The 23,342-nt window shown below is 37.5% G+C and overlaps 1 protein-coding gene across 1 annotated transcript; it reads left to right on the top strand.

Annotated features, from left to right (window-relative positions):
- Positions 1-2,317: 2,317 nt before the first annotated feature.
- Positions 2,318-21,730, top strand: SLC40A1 (solute carrier family 40 member 1). The gene is made up of 8 exons (XM_036747977.1): positions 2,318-2,693; positions 3,474-3,541; positions 9,234-9,393; positions 11,515-11,630; positions 12,605-12,731; positions 16,447-16,692; positions 17,766-18,419; positions 20,061-21,730. The coding sequence occupies exons 1-8, from the start codon at positions 2,651-2,653 to the stop codon at positions 20,372-20,374; spliced, it is 1,728 nt and encodes a 575-aa protein (XP_036603872.1). The 5' UTR covers positions 2,318-2,650; the 3' UTR covers positions 20,375-21,730.
- The last annotated feature ends 1,612 nt before the right edge of the window (positions 21,731-23,342 follow it).

Below are 23,342 nucleotides of genomic sequence, written 5' to 3'. Positions count from 1 at the left end.
AATGTCAGGTCTACAGTCAGGAAGATTCACCTTCCTGAGTTCAAATCTGACCTTAGACATCCTGGGCAAGTCACTTAACTCTGTGGGTCTCAGTTTCCTTATCTGTAAAATGAGCTGGAGAAGGAAATGGCAAACCACTTGTGTGTTTGCTAAGAAAACCCCAAATGGGGTCATAAATAGTTGGATTGAAAAAAATCAATAAATGACAACAAAATGTCAGGCACAGTGCTAAACTCTGGGGATATAAAAAGAAACAGATGGCATTCCCTGCCCTCAACGAATTTAGGAGCTTATAATTTAATTGGGCAGACAAAGTGTAAACAAATATATACAAAACAAGCTATATACAAGACAAATAGGAAATCAACAGAGGGAAGGCACTGGAATTAAGAGGAGTTCCGAAGGTTTCCTATAGAAAGAGGTAGTTTGTCACCACTGTTCTAGTCCATTCCTCTCATTTGGCCAGCAATCAATCAAGACACTTTTATGAAGCACCTACTCTGACACTTAGATACCAAGGTCTTGGAAGTCAGCTCTGCCCCTAACACATATTGGCTGCATGATCCTAGGCACATCACTTAACCTCTCAGTTTTCTACACAACTCTGACTTTTTAGGCCACTTATGTTGCAGAGCAGGTGTTGACTTGCTTTGGAAGATGGAATGCATTCATATACGGGTTCCCTATGTTGAGGTTTAGGGGTGCTCAAGACTCTGAAATTCTGACACATCAGGTCCTGCCCAAATGAATTCCAACTAAGCCTTCTTTCAACCAAACAAAAACAAAGTTTATTAAAGATTTGTTGTAGTGGATAGACTCTTAAGAAATCTCACAACTGGCTAGATTCTAAAGGAATCTGAGCTTTTGTGATGCTTGTATTGACAAGGGAGCCAGATTGAATCTGAGGTAGCTTGAATCTGAAGCACCTTCAGGGAGGCAAGATGGCTGGTATATACAAAAAGACTGGGAGGGATCTAGAGGTGTTCAAGTAGTCTGGGGTGATGAGAGGAGTTTAGGGAGGATCTTGGTGGTACTGGGGGCACTGGGGTGAGATCAGACTCCAGGAACCAAGAGAATGGAATTAAGAATGGGAAGTAGCTGAAGGCTACCTGGGGATAACAGATAATGGAGGGCTAGGCTAGGTTAAGGGTAACAGATCAAGTGGGAAGATTCAGGGAGAGCTCAAGGAGGTTCTCAGAGCCTATACCCCATCATCTATACCAACGAAATCACATTCCCTAGCCCTACTATATAGCTTACTGTTTGTAAATAAACAGCTCTGGAGATAAAAAGATAAAAAAAAATGAAACTCAAGCAGCTCACGTTACCAGGGGAGACAACATTTACTTCTATAAACACATACAGAATAAATATAATATAAATGCAAGGTAGTAAGAGAGTGAAGGTACTAGGGGGATAAGAAAAGGCTTAATGTAGAAGAGTGGTACTTGAAGTAATGGATGTCAGAGATAGAAAGTTTGTGAACGTGGAGGGGGAGGAAGAAAGAGACAAAAACAAAGACACAGAAGAGGAAGGGAAAAGAAGGAAGGAAGAAGAGGAGAAAAGACAAATACAGGCCTCCTGTTTGGGTAACTAAGCTAAGGAACCGCAACTTGTCCAAGGCTACATAGTAGCAGAGCTTGGGACTTGAACCTAGTCCTTTCCCCTTACAATCACAGTATTCGCTAAACGCAATGTATGCATCAAGGCCCTCAGAAAGCTGAAGGACAGGGAATGCCCAGTGAGGTTATTTTCGTGTAATGGACTCCTCAAGAGATTCTCTTTCACTGGAAAAACCCACGTTGATGGCTAGAGATTTTCGCAAACTGCTATACTACCTGCTCTCCCCCCACCCTCTAGTGCCAGGAACGAGTATGCGCAAACAAGTTCTCACCAGAGCCCCTCCGGCGGTCAAGGCTGAGCATATCCCCTCCCTCCCTCCCACATCTCCGCCCCCTTCTTTCCAGGCTCGCCTCCCACCTCTCCCCCACAGGTTCTTCTCTTCGCCTTCCTCCTCAGCACAGAAGAAAACCCGGACAACTGGAATTCCCACGCATGAAAATGCTCCCAGGCTTCCCACGTCCCGTGCGCGGAGGTGCAAGTCCTGGAGTCTCGGGGCAGCTTTTTATTGCTCAGAGCGAAGGTTCTGCCTCTACGGAGGCGACTCTTGCAGAGGGCGTGGAGGGATGCACCGCAGATCGCCGGTCAGCGCCCCGCACTCGCGGGGTGAGCTCACGTGGGGCGGGCGCTGGCCAGGTGCCCGCCCGAGCTCCACCCCCAGGCCCGGTATAAGAGTTCGGGTGGAGGCCAGGGCCTTGGTGACAGCCTCGGCAGCTGGGAGCCTCTGTTGAGGCCCCCCAACAGCCCTCCGAAGCCTGTTTGCCCTTCTCCCCTAGCCATAAGGCTATCGCTTTCCAACTTCAGCTACAGTGATAGCTAAGTTTGGAAAGAAAACAAAGAGATATCCCGGGTTGCCTTTTATTTTTTAAAAATTTTTAAAAGTTTTCTAGCGTGTTGTTTTTGTTTCCTTGATTTTTGGTGGTGCTGTCTGCAGTTATTTGCACTCCGGTGAATGACAAAAACATAAAAACATCAGTAGCAGCAGCAACAGCAGAGGACAAAGAAAAGTCAACAAGGAGCGCCTGTTGTCATGACCCGTGAAAATGACCAAAACCCTCGTGGAGGATGCTGTGGTGAGTGGGGCCATGAGCAGCTCTGTTCTTTTGTGAGTTAACCTAATAGGTATATGTGGTAAGCAGGTTGGGTAAAGATGCAACCATTAGCTGCCAGGATTTTTGATAGCAATCTTGTATTTTGGTGAAAAATGAGGAGCAGAGGAATTTATGGATTCCGTAGTTTAAAAGTGAGCTAAGAGGGATCATTTGTGTACTGTATAACCGTGCCAGAGAGGCAGCGCTTGGGCAATGCTCTGGATGCCAGGAGGATCCCAATCACTGCCTTCCTCTGACACAAACCTGCTGTGTGACCCTAGGCAAGTCACTTAAGCTCTCGGTGCTCTGGTGGTCTGCAAAAAAAAAAAAAAAGTTGCAGAGAGTTGCCTGAGTTGTAGAGGGACTTTCCTCACCTAAGAGTTCCTTATAGCCATGGAATCATAAACCTATTTCCTATACCCATGTATAGATAATGAAGTATGGGATAGGGGTAGAGTGGAGAAGAGTGGGTGTGGCCCTGGGTAAAAGGCGAAGGGAAGTAGACTGAAGGGATATCTATCTTTATTTTATGTGCTAGATGTACTCAAATTAAATGGCTTCATAGTCAAGAAAACAAGATGTCTCTTTTATTTCAGGGACCTCGTGAGAGTCATAGGACTTACTTCATGAAGTGACTTAATCAAAATCAGTTTTAAAAGAAAGAAATTGATGAAGACTAGAGAGATTTGGTAGTACAATTAAAAAGAATATCTTTTTCACAAAGACTGAATGCACCCTTTTCTGCCTTTGTCTCCATTGCAGAATCCTTTAAAGACTATGTTACCTCCGCAAAATTTCTTCTCTACATTGGTCATGCTCTATCCACTTGGGTAAGTAAAAATGTACTGTAGCATTTGCTACATAAGTTATACAATTTACCTTTCTTTCTGACATGTGACCATTGACTCGACTTCCAGTTGACTTGTGGTGCTATCAGAGTGCTGAATCACTTAATAAGCATTTATGTTTTTACTAGCATTCTTAAAACACATTTTCTTATCATTCACATTCTTACCTTCACATTTTCCATTTGATGTCTGTGATATCATCTTTATATAGAATTACATTAAAATAGGATAGGGGTGTCCAAAATGCAAAGCCAAAATGACAAAAATCTTTGAGTCATTTAATATGTTGTGTGTCTCATTACTAGATTGGCATAAAGAGTAATGGTGGTTTTACCTTTAAAAAGAAGTGAGGACTGCATGTAACGTTTCTCTCAAACTATTTGAAAAAGATCATTTTTGGGGGGAGGAAGTTTGCTTCCAGTATGGACTCCTAGGGACTGTGCAGAAGGCATTCAATGGTTGCCAGAATTAACAGTTATATGTGCAAGTAATAGAATCAATGAGAATGAATATTTAGGTGGTTGAAAAGGCTGGTCTTATATGTTATTAGCTGTTAGCTATTTATGAAGCAAACTATTTTGTGGTTCAATGAACTAACATGCTTGAACATCAAAAACTTTGTAGAAATTATGCCACCGATTTGCCATGTATGCTACATTAAAATTATATGCCTTGGTTCTGTCATCAGCAAAATGAGAATAGTTATACTGGCCAACTTCACAGGTGAGATAGGTCAGTCCTTAATTATTGGTTTAAAAATCTCTTCATTAATAAACGCTTCCTCCTTTAAAAAATAAGCAGAGTGCATTGCACTCATGCATCATGTTATATTAAAAATGATATGAGAATTTTGAGAAAGAAACCAAGAATGATTTTAGGATTTTTAAAAATTCTAAAGTTTTATATGATCACTTTTGACCCATTAATGAAATGGGAAAAACCTATGCCCTGTGTTTTTATGTAATATAGTTTAATAGTTTCTTTAATCTCTCTAACATCTAACAGCAGTTTATTGGTAGCTGTTTTAAAAAGGCAGGCACACGTCTCATAAATCAGGTTGGGCAGATGAGAGTGACTCTGCAAATAAATTGTAAACAAAGTGTGGTTAATGTTAGTTGGTTACTGTCCATACAGCAGATTCTCTGCCCGTCTTCTTGCATTCTCTGTCTTCCTCTCTGTTTCTCTTGGGAAATTGCCCTTGGTAAAGTTAAGCCTGAAACTTGTTTTTTTATAATCAAACATAAGCCCAGCAGATCAATAAATGGCAGTAGAAACACAGTATTTGTCATTCTTGGTTTATTCACAGGACTTAGTCCATGCAGTCAGAAGGTGCTTCATTTCCAAATATTTGCCAAGTTTAGGGTTTATTTCTTTGAGCTTTGGTTAATCGGTTTGGGGGGGGATGGGTTAGATTGTCTAAAAGGGAGACAAACTGCTACTCCAGGATTTTTCAGAATCACTTGAAAAATCACCCCTCCTCCCACAAAGTGATGACCAGTTAATATAATCCCAAAGCAACCCAGGCAAAGGGAAAATTAAACTGAAAATACTCCTAAATTTAGCTTCTCCCCCTCTCATTTTGAAGCAAAGAATATTAAAAGATTCTGTAGTTTTCTTCCTAGTTTTAAATTCTAGAAAAAACATTTTCCATAAAAGATTTCTTCCTACCATTTGTGAGAACTCAGGGTGGAAAGATTGTCTTCACATGTGTTTGCTTGGACAAACCCTAGAGGTTAGGAATGAATGCCTTTTTATTTGATAGTGAGGGCCAATCAAAAAATAATTACTGAGAGCATCTTTCCTGTGCTAATTACTGTGAGTGATGCAAAGAGGCCTGTGTTCTCCAGTCATTTAATTCTCTTAGACTTGATATCTATGAAAAGATAATGGACAAATACACGGTAAAAAGATGAAGGAACAAATTCATCATTTTAAAAGTCTCCTTGGGACAAAGGGGAGAAAATTTTAAAAGTAAGGACATCTAGTCACCTTTAGTAAGTCTCCACTTTTTATATCTAAACTGGTCGTTTGTCCAGTTCATCAGAAATTGGTGCTCCTGCCTTCAACTTCTCATTGTTGAACTCCTCCTGAGGAACGTATAGACAGTCTATGGTCCCTGTCCCCCTGAAGTTCACAATCTAGAAGGAACATGGGATACATATATAGATAAATATAATGGAGAATGGTGCCATTATGTAAAATGTGGGTTGTGTGAGGTCTGAGTCAAGAGGAAGAATGCTGACTGGGACGATCTGGGGAGGCTTTGTGGAAAAGGTATTTGAGCTAGGTTATAAAGTATGAGGAGGATTTCCACTACTTGAGATTGGAGGTTAATGGAAGGAGGAAAAGAGAAGACATTTCAGTTGTAGGGAAACTTGCCCCTTTGAACAAAGGCAAAGAGATGTTATAGTTAACAAGGGGCAGACTGTGTAAAAGAGTTGACAAAATCAGTCCCTATTTCTAGAAAAAACAACTTTGTTGGCTGCCACCTTAGTAACATTCAGGTTGGTGGTTTCATTTTTATAGGATGTTTAAAGCGAAAGAACTTAAGTAATTTTGTTGAGCATCTCTCCCCTACCCCCATTTAAGAAATGAAGACACTGAGGGTGAATGCGCCTTGCCAGAGTCACAGATAGCAAAGTAGCAGAAGTGGGTCTCAAACCCCCATACTCTGACTCCAGTCCAGGGTTGTTTTTTTTCTTGTATCAAGACCACACTGTCTGGTATACAAATATATATCATTATTCTCTGCGACAATATGGAAACCGAGGCTTCTTTTTGGAATATCTTCCTAAAAACCTGACATCAGGGCATCAGGAACTACCTTTCATGCTACTTTGCCATCACTGCTGTCCCATTCTTGGACTTTTATTTAAATAGAGTAGAATCTGAAATGCCTTATAAGACTGACTTTCTAGTTCTGTTGGAAGTTCAGGTAACTGGAACAATTGCCTTCCTTCCCCATCATGGCTACAGCAGTGGTATGGAGGAGGGGTTGGGGATGTGACAAGGAAGGGAGGGGAGGAAAGAGTAAGAAGGAAAGCAAATTTAATAAAGCGGGCTTCCCACTGGTGTACCTCCTTAAGATGATTCCAAAACCAAGTTTTTTGGAAGAAGTATAAGGAAAAAAAACCAAAAAATTAAAATTGTATTTCCTAATCTTCAGGTTAGGCAGAAAGAATTTCATTTGCTGATGCAACTTCATAATGTTTGCACTTATACTGACTTTTGTAGAGAGAACTACAGATGGCTACAGGAAAATCTTCCCCTCTCTGTTCTCTATCCAAACGTAATTCTACCCTCAATCAATGGAATTTTTGCATATATATGCATATATTTTTGTTTGTACATAATGTTAACTATAAAAAACACACATTACTGAAATGTAGTTTGTTTACATTATATACTTTCATTGATTTTGAAAGCTTCCTGTTTTAATTGTAGCATGTGGTAATTTTTTAGCATAGTCAATTCTTGGTTAATTTTTAAGCAAAATAAACTTCCTATTTCTTATTTCTCAGTTGAAACTCACCGCCCTGCACCCTGTATATTTTGCTTTATAAATCTGGTTTCCAAAAAACTTTACACATTTTCACGATCAAATAATTCAGTACTATGATTACTTCTCTTCAAAGTTCTGTTAAATTCAGAATATAAATCCATTACAGCCTGATAGAATAAGTTGATAAATCATTGTTCTTGTTTTGTTCACCTTTGCTAATTGCTCTATAACCTGTCCTTACCAGTTTCACAACTAAGGTTCAATTAGTATGATTTTTTTTGCCGTAATGAAAAAGTGTCATAGGTTGAGATCTCCCCCTGCTCAGACCTGGGTATATGTTATTTTTTTTGGGAGGGGGTGCCTAAATAAGCATTGTGATACAGATAGAAGTTTATCACAAAGGATTTCTAACACAGCAGATCGTAATTTCAATGAATCCTGTCATTTATTACTTTGGTTTTATTTTAATTTTAATTCTTGATGTTCTAAGAAAGTTAAGTATTTTTATCAGTGTATTAGGAGCATGCTAACATGTCTTCAGAGTGGGTAAGACCTGTGATTGATTCATCCAGTATTCCATCTCTGACAAGGTATATGTGGTGAAAGACCATGGTTGTCTTTCCTACCCTCTGAGCTTAATATCAAAGATATCTCAGAAGATCCTTGTTCCCTTGAATAACCCATTCCTGGATGAATCATCTATGAATTTATCTAAATTCTTTTTTAGAATCTATTTTCAGTTTACAAATACATTTGAAGTCTATGAGCATTTTATCTACTCAGTTGTAGGGATCAGTGCTTTAAAAAAGTAAAATTCTCATCCCTTGAATGTTTTAATCACTTATTCTTCAACAAGCTTTTATTACTAAAATAGTTTGTGTTTTAAAAGCTCGCATGCATGAAATATATGTTTGTGTATAAACTTAAGCCCTTTACTAACTCTGTCTATTTAATGTCAGAATTGGCGCTTGTTAACCTTATCTTTCTGCATCGAGCTGCTTTTCCTGTTAAATATTTTTTTTTCTTTTGTAAAATTACCACAGGGAACAAATCATATCATAGGATTTCAGAGTTGGGAAGGACCTTAACATCACCAAGCACAACCCTTTAATCTTACATATGAGGAAACTGGCCTTTTCCTGACTGATGTTTTTTCATTGAACCCTTAAAAAAAATAACTTCACTTATATCAAAATGCCTACTATGTGCAAATCACTGTGGATCATACACTGGGGGATGTGTGCTCAGTTTCAATAAAACACTGTTCTTTCTTCCAATTTAACTATACCTCTTCAGCATGGTAACTATTTGACCAAAGGTGTGTCTGATTTTATCCAAGGTTGCTGTAGTTCTACTTCAATCAGTTTTGGTGAATCCAAAAGTATGAGGCCACTGACTTAAGTTGCCCAGTAGAAATAAAGGATGGAATGAGGGGAAAAGAGTTGCTCATTAAGTCTATCCTTTTCTTTAGACTGATGAGTGAGTGTGTTTTTTTTTTCCTTCTGTGTCCAAGTATTTCATTGTGAACTCAGCTACTGGGGTTAAAATGCCTTCTGTGTCCTACCAGGGTTGCCACTTTTAACTTCCGATGGTTGTACTATCAAGTGGCTGTTGATTTTGGGAGACTAGAATGTGTATCTGAAGAGTTGGGTTTTTTGTTTTTTGTTTTTGTTTTAGTGAGTCCTTTCCCAGTTCTCGACCCACCCACTCCTGCCCCCACTCCCAAGTGTCTTCCCACTAAGATTACCTCTCATTTATATTAAATACATAGTACTCCTCCTTCCTCATTTCTGCCTTCTGACTTCTTTCCAGTATCCACTAAAATGCCACCCTTTACAAGGAAGCCTTTCCCAGTCCCCCTTAATTCTAGTGCCTTCTCTCTTTTAATTATTTCCTTATTTCCTATTTATCCTACATATAGCTTGTTTGTACATAGTTGTTGAATATTGTCTCTCCCATTAGACTGTAAGCTCCTTGAGAGCAGGGACTATCTATCTTTCTTTGTATCTGGTTCTAGCTACTCTGACACTGATATGTAAGCAGCTAATGTCTCACTTGGGATCCTTAGCTGGAGGGGCTCTTCCAATAAGAAAGTAGCTTTCTGTGTATAATTGTCTATAAAGTAAAAATACTAATGAACTCTTTCATTTCTTCCATTTTTTTTTATTCAAGGGAGATCGGATGTGGCATTTTGCAGTATCTCTGTTTCTGGTTGAGCTCTATGGAAACAGCCTGCTCTTAACTGCTGTCTACGGGCTGGTGGTGGCAGGCTCTGTTCTGATCCTGGGAGCCATCATTGGAGATTGGGTAGATAAGAATCCAAGGCTTAAAGGTGGTATTCTTTGAACTAACCCTCTTCAATTCAAGGGGAAGGACATTTGTCTGATCTATATTTAAAAGGGTATAGGGGAAGAAAAAAGAAACAGTCAGTGAATTTCCTAATTAATGATGAGAAATATTGTGTTAGGAAAAGAGCTATGCTTTCCTTCTGCAAAGCCTTGAACTGTTCCTCCTGCAATGGTAGCTATGATCAAATTAATAATGAATAGATGAAGAAGCGCTTCAGCCCACCAAATATTTATTAAATACCTACCTCGATGTCCCATTTTCTATTGGGGGTGGAGGATCTAGATCCTGGACCATGTAGGAATACCGGTCACATTTGTGCTGAGGGAATAAATAAAGGACTTTTAAAAATACCTGTAGCTCCTGATAAAGTCCAAATGTTAATAATTAACATCAAGTGACACTTTTCTGAGGACCATGTTAAGCATTAAAAGCTGGCTTAACTCTGGCTTGATTTGTCTTGGAAATCCAATGGAATCCCTTTATAAGACTACTGCTAGAAAATATTTAAATGGGGCTTTCACATAGTGGTGTTTTAGAGAATTTGAAATCCAAAAGTGCCAAAACGGGACTTTTATGTTGGCCATATTATGTTGGAATGTTATTTTCATTAGATATTGTTGCTTCTTTCATACTTTTCTCTAAACAGCACAATTGGAGAAGCCAGTTCCACACAGCCAAGAAATTTAGTCAAAAGATTGAACAGTTTCAGTTGTCTACTGACTTAGGGCAATATAGATGGCCAAAGCAGATAATTCAGGCAAAAATTTCCTGAATTACCCACTTAATTGTAACCAAGAAGGCCTGACAAGATTCTTAGAGGTCCTGGGGAAATGCAAAGTTATTTAACTTCTCTGGTCTCCAAACCAATTCCCTGAAGGACAGTTCTGTGTTCTCTTTTTTCCCCTAGTTCTTTTGAATGTTACAAGGTAGGGAAGGCATGCTGATTTTTTGGTTAACTCATAATTTTAACACTGGTGAACTTTAGTCTTTTTGTAGTGATTAAAAATTGAGGAGTAGGATAAAAGAGGTTTTTAAAAATCATTTTTTACTTATATAACAATATATTACTTTCTGAATGTTTTCAGAGATGATAGAACATTACTCCTTCACAATAGCCCTGTGAGGTGTGCAGGGCAGGCATTCTCTCCATTCTTCAGACCAGAATCCTGAGGCACAGAAAGATTAAGGGAGTGGCCAAAGGTCACATAAGAAGCCAGGGGAAAATTTGGAACTTCCACTAGCTTGTAAGCTTCTGGAGGCCAAGGACTGTCTTTTACCTCCTTTTATATCTCCAGCACTTAGCACAGTGTTTGGCCATAGTAGGCACTTAATAAATGTTTATTTATTGATTGAAATGTTTATTGATTGACTTGAACCCAGGTTTTCTGACTCTAATTGTAGACTTCTAAGATTCTCTAAGTCTAAGCTAATTCTAGATTTCTAATTCTTTCCACCATCACCTGCTCTCCTCTTTACTGTAGGAATGCTAAAATTGAGGAGAAGGTAACTAATGATTTGGTGGCAACAATATATTTTATGGTGATAAAAGTATAAACTGTTTCCGTATTCTCGGCAAACTTCTCTTATGTACTACTTTGTCTTGTAGGTTACAATTGACCATGTAGTAGATTACTAATTCTAGCTGTAGTATAGACAGTTTTCATATCTTATCTATGAATCTTAAGCAGAAATTAAGAGCTGTGTCGTTTCTTTGTAATAGTACCAGTGAGGATTTGATTCCTCCTTGAATCAGAGTAGTTTAAAAGAAAAAAACAACCCAAACCAAAAATGAAATAAACAATTTTTACATGATACTTTAGGAATTGCTCATGAGTGAATATAGTCACTTGTGTTGGGTACACCTTATTTTGTGTTTCAGTTATTCTTGTTTGATTTGGAGTGTGATTGGGGGAGGTGTAAGGGAATAGCTGAGAGACGATTTAATTCAGTGAATCAGGAAAGTTATTTTGTGTGTGTATGTAGGTGTATGCTACTTACTGCACTTATATCTTCAAGCAGTTCTAACACTGAAGTGAAAGCGAGTATTGGCTCACCCAGTACTTTTGTGTATTATAAGCAATTGTTTTTTCCTTCCTTGCTATAGTGGCCCAGACTTCTTTGATCGTACAGAATGTTTCAGTCATCGTGTGTGGTATCATCCTAATGGTGGTCTTCTTGCATAAAGTTGCTCTTCTGACCATGTACGATGGATGGGTTCTTGTAAGTTCTCAATTAAATACTTTAATGAGAAGATATTAACAGGTGCTAGTTGTAAAAGATTTAAGCATGGTTTCTTCTTTTAATTCCGTTCGTAAGGTTTCTGCACATTGTTATTAGCTTGAGACTTGTCTATTGTTTGTGAGGAACTACAATGATACTGAGATTAACCAGTACTATAGCCCTTAGATACACATGCTATGATGATTTGGAGACTGACTTAAATGACTTCTTAACAGTCTTTAATACTGTGATTCAGTGGTGGTGGCTCCATCAAGAAAAGAGAAATAGAGCATTATGAAAAACAAAGGGCTTAGTGTCACTTAATGAAATTGGGCTATGAGGAAAGAACAGATATTCTATATGTTTCTGTGGGCAGATGTGTCTGAGGGAAGAGTTGGGGAAGAGAATAAGTATTGATATCTCGCTAGGCATTAGGCTAAGCAGTTTTGCAAAAATTACTTGACTTGATCCTTTCAACCCTGTCAAACAGGTGCTTTTATTATCCCCATTTTATATTTGACAAAACGGAGGCAGACAGTTTAAATGACTTGCCCAGGATCACAGAGCTTCTAAGTATCTGAAGCCAAATTTGAACTCGGGTCTTCCAGATTCTAGGTCCAGGGCTCTACCCACTTAATGGTCTTGTTGCCTCAACTACGTCTAGGGAGGGCATACCCCACAAACATATTTTCAGCCATTTTGCCTTAAATCGTCTTTATGAACATTTCAACATTTACTTAGTTTCTGTAAAACAAATGACCTAAGATGAAGAAAATACATAAAAGTTCTTTTTAACCTTAGGGGACCTCTAACACATTTTACTAATGTATATTGAAAATAAAATTGTTCCTTACACATGAAGGTTAAAATTTGAATCACTTAATTATGTTACCAAAGAATAACATGGAAAGTTGTGAAGGAAATTCTTTAGGATTAGAATTTTAAACTTGATTTCCCACTTTGTGATTCCTTAGACTTCCTGTTATATCCTGATCATCACTATTGCAAATATTGCAAATTTGGCCAGCACTGCAACTGGGATCACAATTCAGAGAGACTGGATTGTTGTTGTTGCAGGGGATGACAGAAGCAAATTAGCAGGTAAGATTCAGTAGCCTTTGTTTGCTTTCCCCCCACGCCCCTTCCTCCTCTCCTCTTTTAACTGACTTGGTTATTTAAGGAAAAATGCTTAAGTCAGTGTTGACAAGGAAGCTTTTTTTTTTATGTTTAGAAAAACTCTCTAACATTAATAGTTGGAAAGCACAGTACTTTTGTAGTCATATGCCTAATATCAGGACCCAAACCCAGACAACAATAACAAAATTGGTTTGTGTTATAATGATAAGTTTACAAATAATTCTTAATATTATATTTAAAAAGAGACGAGAGGGACATCTCTTTTTTGCTCTCTTGAGTCTGTTAATTGGGTGGTTGTTTTTTTCTCATTACTGAGAACCTGGCTTTAAGTCTACCATCTGACCCCTCCTGGCTGTTGTGACCCTGGGAAAGCCCTTTGACCTTTCATAGCTCTACATCAGTGGTGTCAAACTGAAATAGAAATTGGGTCACTATCCCTGCAGGCTGCACGTTGACTGGAAAACCACATATTAACATTATCTCTGTTCATTTTTTCTATTTTCTATTCTTATTTATGTTGGTAATTGTTCCCCCATTACACTTTAATCTGTTTCTGGCGGTACAGGGGTATTGTGGGTAGCGTGTATCCCATCTGGATGTTTGACCCCTCTACTCTAAACAACTCTTTAGGATTACAGTAAATTGGAAGGAAGGTGCCAACGTGCATTGGTAGATGGAGTTCCTCAGGTGGTTGTTCCCTGTCCCAATAAAATCACATAGGTCTAGAAATCTCTAGATTTCTAATCTTTAGAATATGAGAGGCAGGGTTGCACACTAGTCCAGGCTAGCGTGCTGGACTTAGAATCAGGAGGACCTGAGTTCAAAGCCCATCTTTCACTCTTATTAGTTGTTGGACCCTGACTTCATACCTTTTTGAGCTTTAGGCAAACTAACTGCCTGAGATTAATCTGCTGTTATAGATTGGTTGCCATTTGTGTGTGGAAGGCATTTACACACCAGTTGACTTAAAATAGTAAAAGCTTGAAAAAGAGATGAATAATATTTACTAGTCATTATCAAGGATATCACATTTTCCTCAAAGACTGAAGAAAAAAAAAAGATATTTCTACTTAACACCAGAAAACTTTTACTGTGGTATTAAGGTAAAAAAACAGCTTTTTACTGGGAACCCACTATATGTAGACAGTAATATTAGCAGACATTTGAGATACTAAATACTAAATAGACACTATATAATCTCTGCCTGCAGAAGCTTGAATTACTAATTGTAGATATGAAAAATAATATTTGTTGCTATATACAATGTATTCCTCAATGCCACCCTCCCCAAACTGAGTGTCCTGTAATCCATGTTCTATTTTAGCATAAAACATACTATGTAGTGTTTTCTTTTTCCTTTCAAAGGTCCCTCCCTTTAGGAGTGTTCCATGTATTCAGAGCAATGTAGATCAAGACTTAAAGAAGAGTTAAAAAAAATCATTGTAGGGAAAAGTGAGGCTGTTAAACATCCGTATTAATGAGGCTTAAAGTCATCCATTCTACTTAGATCTTTCCTTTACTCAGGAAAAGCTTTCTGGAAGATTTTAGTTTTGACTAGGGTTTTGTAGGAGGAAATAGGTAGGTCTGGAAAATTCAAGGGTACATAAGTTGGACCACGCAAGTTGTTGGCATGGGATGTGCTGAACAACACTTCTCCAGAATACACACAGTAAATTCATGTTAGTTCATAACAATGGATGAGACTGTGAAAGTTGGACCAAAGTTAGTGGAAGACCTTAAAGGCTAAAAGAAGAGTTTGGATTTGGTGTAGTAGGGAGCCATTGCAGTTTCTTGAGGAAGGGAGTGTTTTGTAGTGGCAGTATAATAATTTGAATGGTATTGCCACAGTGCCTTTAACAACCTGTGTAAACCTATTAACAATTTAGTGCAGGAGAATGCAGTTCAGAAGACTTTTACCTGTGTACCACCTGGAGCTAAAGTAATGATTCTAATTTTCTCATTAACCTTTCTTCCTGTGACCAGATGTTAATACTTAGCATATCATATCTATTTTACGTATTGAACTCTAAGATAAGGCCTGTCCCTTCTGGAATGCAGGCATCTAATAGGTATGACTCATTTTGAGCTTTTTTTCTCCTAAAGTCCCCATCATACTTATTTCTCTCTGTCTCTCAGTCTCTGTCTGTCTCTCCTGCTGTGTGTGTGTGTGTGTGTGTGTGTATTTTTGGTAGGCTAGTTCCTTTTAGGCAGTGAATAATTTTAAAAATGCTCAAATGATTCTTTATTGCATGCCCAACTTAGAATAGCTGATCATCAGTGCATCTTTTTTTTGGGGGGGGGGGGTCTATATGTGTGTGTGTGTGTGTGTGTGTGTGTGTGTGTATATACACATATATATATGTGTGTGTGTGTGCATTTTCCATGTCTCTTAATAAAAGCATCTGTAAATATGTCAAAGAAAAAAAACCTTTTAAAACCATTTGCTTTCATGTGAATTGAGTTGTTAGCTAAAATCTTGGCATATTTTATTTTTTCCTACTTTTCCAAAGCATAATTTTAAAGGGTTTTTTCCTTGCCTATCCTGCTTGTTCTAGAAATCAGTCTAATACCTAGTTTGATTTGTCCACTATCATTAGTTAAAAATGATTTTACATTCAAATAGTAGTTTGTACTATGTGCTACTTATTCAGTTAATCCTTGCTGTTTAAAATTCTCATTTTACTTGTCTTTCTCTTTAATTGTCGTCAGTTACTTAGTTTCATCAATTAGCTATTACAAATATATAATACAAACCTCGAAAAATGAAATTTGGATGTTAATTGATACAACCTTTTTTTCTATTTGATAGAAAATACGAATTTGGTAGTTAATAGTTGTGCAGGAAACAATCAGCACACAATAGTAATGAAACTGAAAATTATTTATAGCTACAAAAAGGGGCAAAGAGTTTATATGACCTTATCTGTTGAATTAAAATTAGTCCCATTTCTCTTGATCTTTCAGATGAAAGCATTTTTTGACCCAAATTATCCAGTTATTTGTTTTAATTTGGCACTTCTTTCCTGGCTATGTGTGTTGTATCTGCACAAAAAAAGTATAGGAGCCGGAATCTCAATTCAATATTAATTTGAGAAGTGACTACTATGTTTCAGGCAATTAAGTCACTGCAAAAATAGCCTCATTTAAAAATCAATATTACCCTTGCTTCTCTAGAGAAACTAGGAAACATGTCAAAGTTCTTCTGTTATCAATAGGCATTGTATATTCATCAGTCTAATGGGACCAACTAGAAGGTAAGTAATTACCAGAAGGAATTAGAAAAATTATTAAAGGCAGTTTTTTCTAACCACATGCTTAGTAGTCACCTTTCTCTCAAGGTGCTTTAAAAAACACACAGGATCTTGTTAATTCTCTGCAATGTAGGAAATGACAAGATAGGCTTCAGGCCTAAGATTTCTTTCTTATAGAAGGACTTTTTTATGAAACAAAATCTTTCAGTTTTGAAATGTAACAATTTCCAAATATATGAAAAATTTGACAGACTTTCATTATAACTTGATAAAAACAATAAATATTTCTGCCAAAGCAATATGCACTTTTTTTTAAAAAAGCTTTTGGAGATTAGGTCTATGTCTTGATATCATTTGTATGATTTTTTTCTATTTCTCTTAGAGATTTTTTTTAAACAAATGTCTATTATTCATTGATTTTTCCACAGATATGAATGCAACAATACGAAGAATTGACCAGTTAACTAATATTCTGGCCCCCATGGCTGTTGGTCAGATAATGACATTTGGCTCTCCAGTGATTGGCTGTGGGTTCATTTCTGGATGGAATTTGGTGTCCATGTGTGTAGAGTACTTCTTACTCTGGAAAGTTTACCAGAAAACCCCAGCTCTGGCTTTGAAAGCTTGTCCAAAAGCAAATGAAACAGAACTGAAACAACTGAATTTACAGAAAGGTATTCTCAAAAAAGATGATCAGACCTTGTGTCCTGATAGTCAAACCAAATGACTTTGAACATAATCAGAATTTCATAAGTATTCAAGGCCTCCAAAGAGGTAGTTTGTTGTAGGTAGAGAGCTGACAAAAACAGGAAATCCTGGATCCAAGCCCCACATCTGATCCCTGGTGGCCTAGTGACCTCAGGGCAAATCATTTAACATATCAACCTTCCAGGAAGCTTTGTAAGATTGTAAGAGAAGGTGCAGACCTGCTTTAGTAGAGGGAGTTTCCTTGCTCAGGAATTCTCTATGCTAATGAAGTCATCCTGTCCCTATCTTTATCCCCCATCAAAGCCCCAGCCCTAATTAGTGAGGAAAGCCCTAGGCTTTCTTTAATCTATGTGGATCTTGTCTGGCTTAGTTACCTGGTGCTATAAACATGGGGCTGCTAAGGAAAGGAGGCTTGATGGAGATGACCCATTGGGAAACACATGAGGTATGGGAAATAGAATAGGGTATGATTATTGAGACATATTAAGGAGGAGTTATAGGGAAGTTGACATAAGAACAGACAGAATAAAATGAAGGCATGATAAAAGAGCAATTTCATGAAATTAGTCAGCTGTCAAGCACCTACTATGTGGGAGGTACTATGCTAAATACCGAGGTTGCAGAGAAAGACAAAAGATAGTGCCTACCCTCAAAGATATTACATTCTAATGAGGGTGACAACATGCAAAAAGAAAAAGGAAAGAAGGAACAAGTGTGATCATTGTATAAAGGATGTCATTAAAATGTGGGTGTGGCAGCTTTTTTTTTAAAGAAAATTCTCTAGAAGTTCACATTATGTGGGTTGCTTTTTGACCAGAATACTCAAATTATTATTGAAGCAAATTATTCAAATAAAATAATAAAAGAACATAGATAATAGATTATTCTAATAAAATAATACCGCATTGCATTTGGGGAAGTAGAAAAAAAACTATAAGGTTTTTAAGTATAGTGATAAGGTAACTAACTGCTGAATGGCTTGTGGTGTTCTCATAATTCAAATGCTTAAGGATCAATGCTTTTTTTTTAAAATTAACAGATATTGAGAAAGCCCAGGAAGGATCCCATCTGATGGGTGAAAATTCTATGAAGTATGAGTATGAGAATGAACCAGAGCCTGGCTGTGCTTCCCAGATAGCGGAGCCTTTCCGTACTTTCCGTGACGGATGGATCTCGTATTACAACCAACCAGTGTTTCTTGCTGGCATGGGTCTTTCTTTCCTCTATATGACTGTCCTGGGGTTTGACTGTATCACTACTGGCTATGCCTACACTCAGGGTCTGAGTGGCTCAGTGCTCAGTCTTCTCATGGCAGCCTCAGCTATCACTGGTATTATGGGAACAGTGGCTTTTACCAGACTACGAGAAAAGTGTGGACTGGTTCGAACAGGTCTGATCTCTGGAATAGCACAGATAGCCTGTTTGATCCTCTGTGTGATCTCAGTTTTCATGCCTGGAAGTCCTTTGGACTTATCAGTTTCTCCCTTTGAAGACATCCGTTCAAGATTTATTCAAAGTAAGGAATTGTCCCCACTAGTACCTACCAAAGGACCTGAAATTTCCTTCACAACTGGAATGTACAATTTACTAAATGAGTCTTATCCTACTAAGGGATATGCAGAGATGAGTCCAAAGCCTGTACCTTTAATCTCTGTCAGTCTGCTGTTTGCAGGGGTCATTGCTGCTAGAATTGGTAAGAAAGTTTTTTTTTTTAATCTATCAGTCACTTAAGAAAGACAATTCAGAGGTAGAAGAATAAAGATATTTGCTCCTTTGAATACTTTTTGAAGTAGAATTTAAGTAGAGCTTAATTCTCACTAAGCATAACTAGATGCTTAAGGTTTAAGGATATTTCTAAATATTCTTAATTCTGATACCTTAATTCAGGTAGCAACAAATTTATAATCAAACTAATATTTACAAGTCCTTTCCTCACCTCTAGCATTCCTTATATTGTTCCACTGGAATTAATTCCTTAAGAGAGCTTAATGATTGGGAAAGAGGAGTAGGCTGTTGACTGCTTCATTACACTTTTATTTGATAATTCACAACTTTCGTAGCTGTACCACAGGAGTCACAGATTTTTTTTTATTTACGTATGTGTCACAGCATAGTTCCATGAGAATAAGGCAGTGTTTTGGAGGTTATACAGAAAAACAATAGATGAGAATAGCTATCTTTTTTTGTTGTTTGTTTTAGTTTAGTTTTGGTAGCTCTAAAAGGAAATATTGGTTCACAATGTAAGAATTACTTACAGAGCAAATTTAGGTAAAAATTAATAGAATGCTAGCACGTTACTTCTGGACTTCCTCCTTGAAATGAAATTGCATTCATCTTGTAGCTTGCAATGAGTGCACTGATTTATCAAACATATCAGTATTCAGCCAAGACAGATTGATTGTAAAGAATCAAGCATAGAGGTAGACAGTTTGCTAATTATGTTGTAAAAGGGAACTTAAGCCCTTTATCATGAATATATAAGTGCCATTTAGTTCATTATTTAAAAATATTATTTCTAGTCTTCTTTACATATGATGTCACAGATTGGATTTCAAAGGCTTCCTTCCATGTTGCGTGTTATGCTTGATAAATAAGCAGCAGAATAAAGTTATGATGGCACTTGGTTCTTCTTTAACTCATTATTGGAGTTGTTTTGAATAACTTAAGGAATTAAGTCATTAGCAAATACCATGGTAGGCCTTTCTGGGAAATAGTAACATTGGATTGGGAATTGGAGAGGAGCATAGATCTTTTAATCCTACACCCACACTTTATAGATAAGGAAATTGGCCCAGAGACTTTTTGACTCACCCAAGATTACACTGGTGGTAAATAGCAGATCTGAGATTTTAACATGGGTCATCTGAAAACAAATTCATTGTTCTTCCTACTACACCATATGAGACAATTGGTATCAGATCAAAGAATCTAAGCATGTACCCTAACTCTGCAACCTGTGTAATCTTGAGCAAGTCACTGAACATCTCTGGAAACCTTTATGGACTTCCGTTCTTACCAACAATGAAGGGGTCTCCAATGTCCTTTGACCTCTGTTTTGGCTCTAAATCCATGATCCTCTAAGAAGTACTTAATTTATATAACATTTAAAAACTTTGAAAGTTTTTCCTTATAAGAAATCCTGTGAGATAAGTGGTGAAAGCATTCTTATTTCCATCTTTTACATATAATAAACTGAAGGCAATAGTGTCAGATCTTTAAATCTTTATTTTACAAATATAGTAGGGTGTTATATTAGAAATCTGAAAATGTGATCATGCATCAAACATGGAAAAATGAAAGCATTTTGTATTTTTTTTTGTTACTATCATTACAGGTCTTTGGGCCTTTGATTTGACTGTGACGCAGTTACTACAAGAAAATGTAATAGAGTCGGAACGAGGCATTATAAATGGTGTACAGAACTCTATGAACTATCTTCTAGATCTTGTGCATTTCATCATGGTCATTTTGGCGCCCAATCCTGAAGCTTTTGGTTTACTTGTGTTGATTTCAGTCTCTTTTGTGGTAATGGGTCACATGATGTATTTCCGATATGCCCAGAAAACTCTTGGAAATCAGCTCTTTGTTTGTTGTCCTAATACAAAAACAGTCTCCAGTGAAGCAGAAAGTAATGTGTCTGTTGTGTAACACGGTTAGTTAATTGTTGCTATCCCTGTTACTGAATTGTAGCACCAGTCCTTACTTTAGGGCACCCATAAATGGTCAAGATGTTTCTTTTGAGTTTATTACAGTTATGCCTTAAGGGGCAAGCTTCAGAGAAACTAAAAATATGTAAATATGAGTTAAGGAGTCCCCTTCATATCTAGGGATTAAAGGACTAGGAAAAATACCCCATTAACTGAAATATGGGGAACATATTGGTAATGCTGATCTTCCCCTTTTGCCCTGGGGTAAAGACAACGTAGAACAGAAAAGTGATGTTTATGCTTTAATATGGTTGCTCTTTGATAGATGTTCATTGTCTATCCATCTATGTGCTCTAGAATTCAGATGCATTGCTTGCCCCCTAAAATGGTAGTTGTACTCATTTGTTTTGAGTAAGACTGGCCTCATGTTCCTTATATCTTATCCCCATCATTTAAATATAGTTATTAAAATAATTTCTCTTCCAACCATGAAAATTGGAGTTTGTTAACCTGGTCTCAGTATTATCCTATTGATGGTGAGGGTTTGAGAAATATGTGGAAAGTTTTGATACTCATCTAGTACTTTCTTGCCATGAATATTTTGGTTGAATTTGGGAGAGCACATTTATTTTTATATAACCACATGGTATAGAATAGAGCAAAATATATTACACATATGTAGCACTTCATATAACAAACTAGCATATAAGCCGCAGATGTAGTTATAACATAGCATTATAACCATCTTTACACAAAGACGCAAGACTTGCTGAAAGTAGTCCTCATATGGCAATAATGTAACCTAGGAGCTAGAAAAGAACATGAGAGGGACATACCTGAATTTTACTCCTGCTCCTGAATTAAATCAGCTTGGTAATCTTGGATTATGAGAGTCTTAAACTTGGTGAGTTCAATGTAGTATATGAAGAGTCAACTGGCAAAGTTTTTGTTTTATAAACCATCTGACTTGCTTTTAAGCAGACGTTTGGTAAAGTAATTGTATCTGTACCCTTTTGTAGCCAGAAACTATTTTTAAATAGTTGTATAGTCAGAATAGGTTCATAAATGTGTTCCATCTAAATGTCTTTAGAAAAAAATAAAGAACTTTTGCGTTTTGATTTCTAAGGTTTACCGGTCCTTATTGAGTATGCCACCACCAAGTTGGTACTTTGGCATTAGCCATTGATGCACTTTCATGGAGACCACAATATGTTGCTATGAGCACTTTCTTCTTTTTTTGTGTGTTTTAATGTTTAATCTTTTCCTTCTTCCTTTTTCATTTTTCCTACAATATGACCATGTGATTTACTTTGTTGTAAAAAAAATCTTTGTAATAAATATTTCTATATAAAAATGTTTCCAGAATGCTTTTCCTTAAGCACTTTGATGGGTTGTTTGCTATAGCTTTGTTTCAACAGATTTTTCACAGAAGGAACTTTTAAAGCTACAATTTTATAATAAGACTTAACTTTAGTGGGATAGTTCTTTTTTCACCCTCTTTATGTTCACATACATGGACACACAGAGGTCACTCAGACAAACTTAGATGGAGCCTCGGTGGTGAGGAAATGGTTGATTGTCCAGGCTAGTGTGATAAAACTCAGAGGGTATGATCTTTTGTCATTATCCCTTAGCAAGTGACTTATAAGAACTTTGCCTCATTTCACTAAAGAATTTGAGACCATTTGCCAAGAACTTCCTCCTGTTACTTCCTCCTTGTGTCACTCGGATGCCTTCTGCCACTATCTCCTTCACCCTTCTTCATGAAGAAGTGGCCTTTCTCACCAAGGCAAACCTCTACATACACAAGCGATCCAATTCCATCTCAACTTCTCCAGCAGATTGTTCCCTCTATCATCCCTACTGTCACTAATCTTCAATTTCTCTCCATTGGCTACTTCCCCTCTGCCTAAAAAATATGCCCATGTCTGCCCCATCTTAAAAAACAAAACAATAAAAACCCTCTCTTGACTCATCCATCCTTGCTACCTCCCCGGTCTCATAGCTTTTCCCTTTTGTGGCTAAACTCCTTTGGGGAGAATGTCAACAGTTGGTGCCTCCAGTTCCTTCTTACTTTCTTCTTAACTGTAGTCTGGCTTACAACCTCTTCAACTGAAACTTATTTCTTAATTGCCAAGTCTAAAGGCTTTTTCTCAGTCCTCATCCATCTTGACCTTTCTTGCAGCTTTTGACACTGTATCACCCTCTTCTCTTTTGGGACACCCCTTTTCTGTCTAGATTTCCATGACACTCCTGGTCCTCCTCCTAAAAGGACTTGATTTCTATGTTCTCTCAACCTAGTATGCTTTACAATGCCTTGTTAAATTTGCTAGTTAAATTTGCTGGAAGTAAATTACACCTGGCAGACACTTGCTTGGTCCCATGAAATTGAGAAAGTTACATTAGGGTAGTTTTGCAAGTAATTATTATGAACCTAGTTCATATTTTAGTGGGTTTTGTCCTTGGAAATAGTAGCAATATAATGTAATCGAGTACAAGCTTAGAAGGCATGGATTTGAATCCCAGCAATGATACTTGCATGGGCAGATAACTGAAACTCAGAGATAATCTTTAAAATGACGGGATTAGACCTTTAAGGTTCTTTCCAGAACTGGACATCCTGATCTAAATTAGGGAGGTAGGAGAGTGGTGGGCATAGTGAGAAAAGTTGATAGCTATATAATAATTTGAGGTTTATTATCTTTTTGGAAACTCACAACTATAAACAAGTAGTGGAGTTGCTGAATGTCAGAAGTGGGATTGACATCCAGGTCTTCCTGACTCCAAATCTGGTGTCCTGTCCATATTTTATCACATGTGGAACTTCTTCCTAGTCTACAAACAAGGAAGGAGGATAGAAGTGGAGGAAAACCACTGTGCACCCAGAAAATCCTTGCTATTCTGTCTTTTATGTAGATTGGACAGGGGCTGATGTGGGGGAAGTAGGTTTGGGATATTGGGAGATAGTT

Source organism: Trichosurus vulpecula, chromosome 2, assembly GCF_011100635.1.
Source record: "Trichosurus vulpecula isolate mTriVul1 chromosome 2, mTriVul1.pri, whole genome shotgun sequence".
Lineage (NCBI taxonomy): Eukaryota > Metazoa > Chordata > Mammalia > Diprotodontia > Phalangeridae > Trichosurus > Trichosurus vulpecula.
Note: the sequence above shows the minus strand (reverse complement) of the source record. Positions and strands in the feature narration are given on the sequence as shown.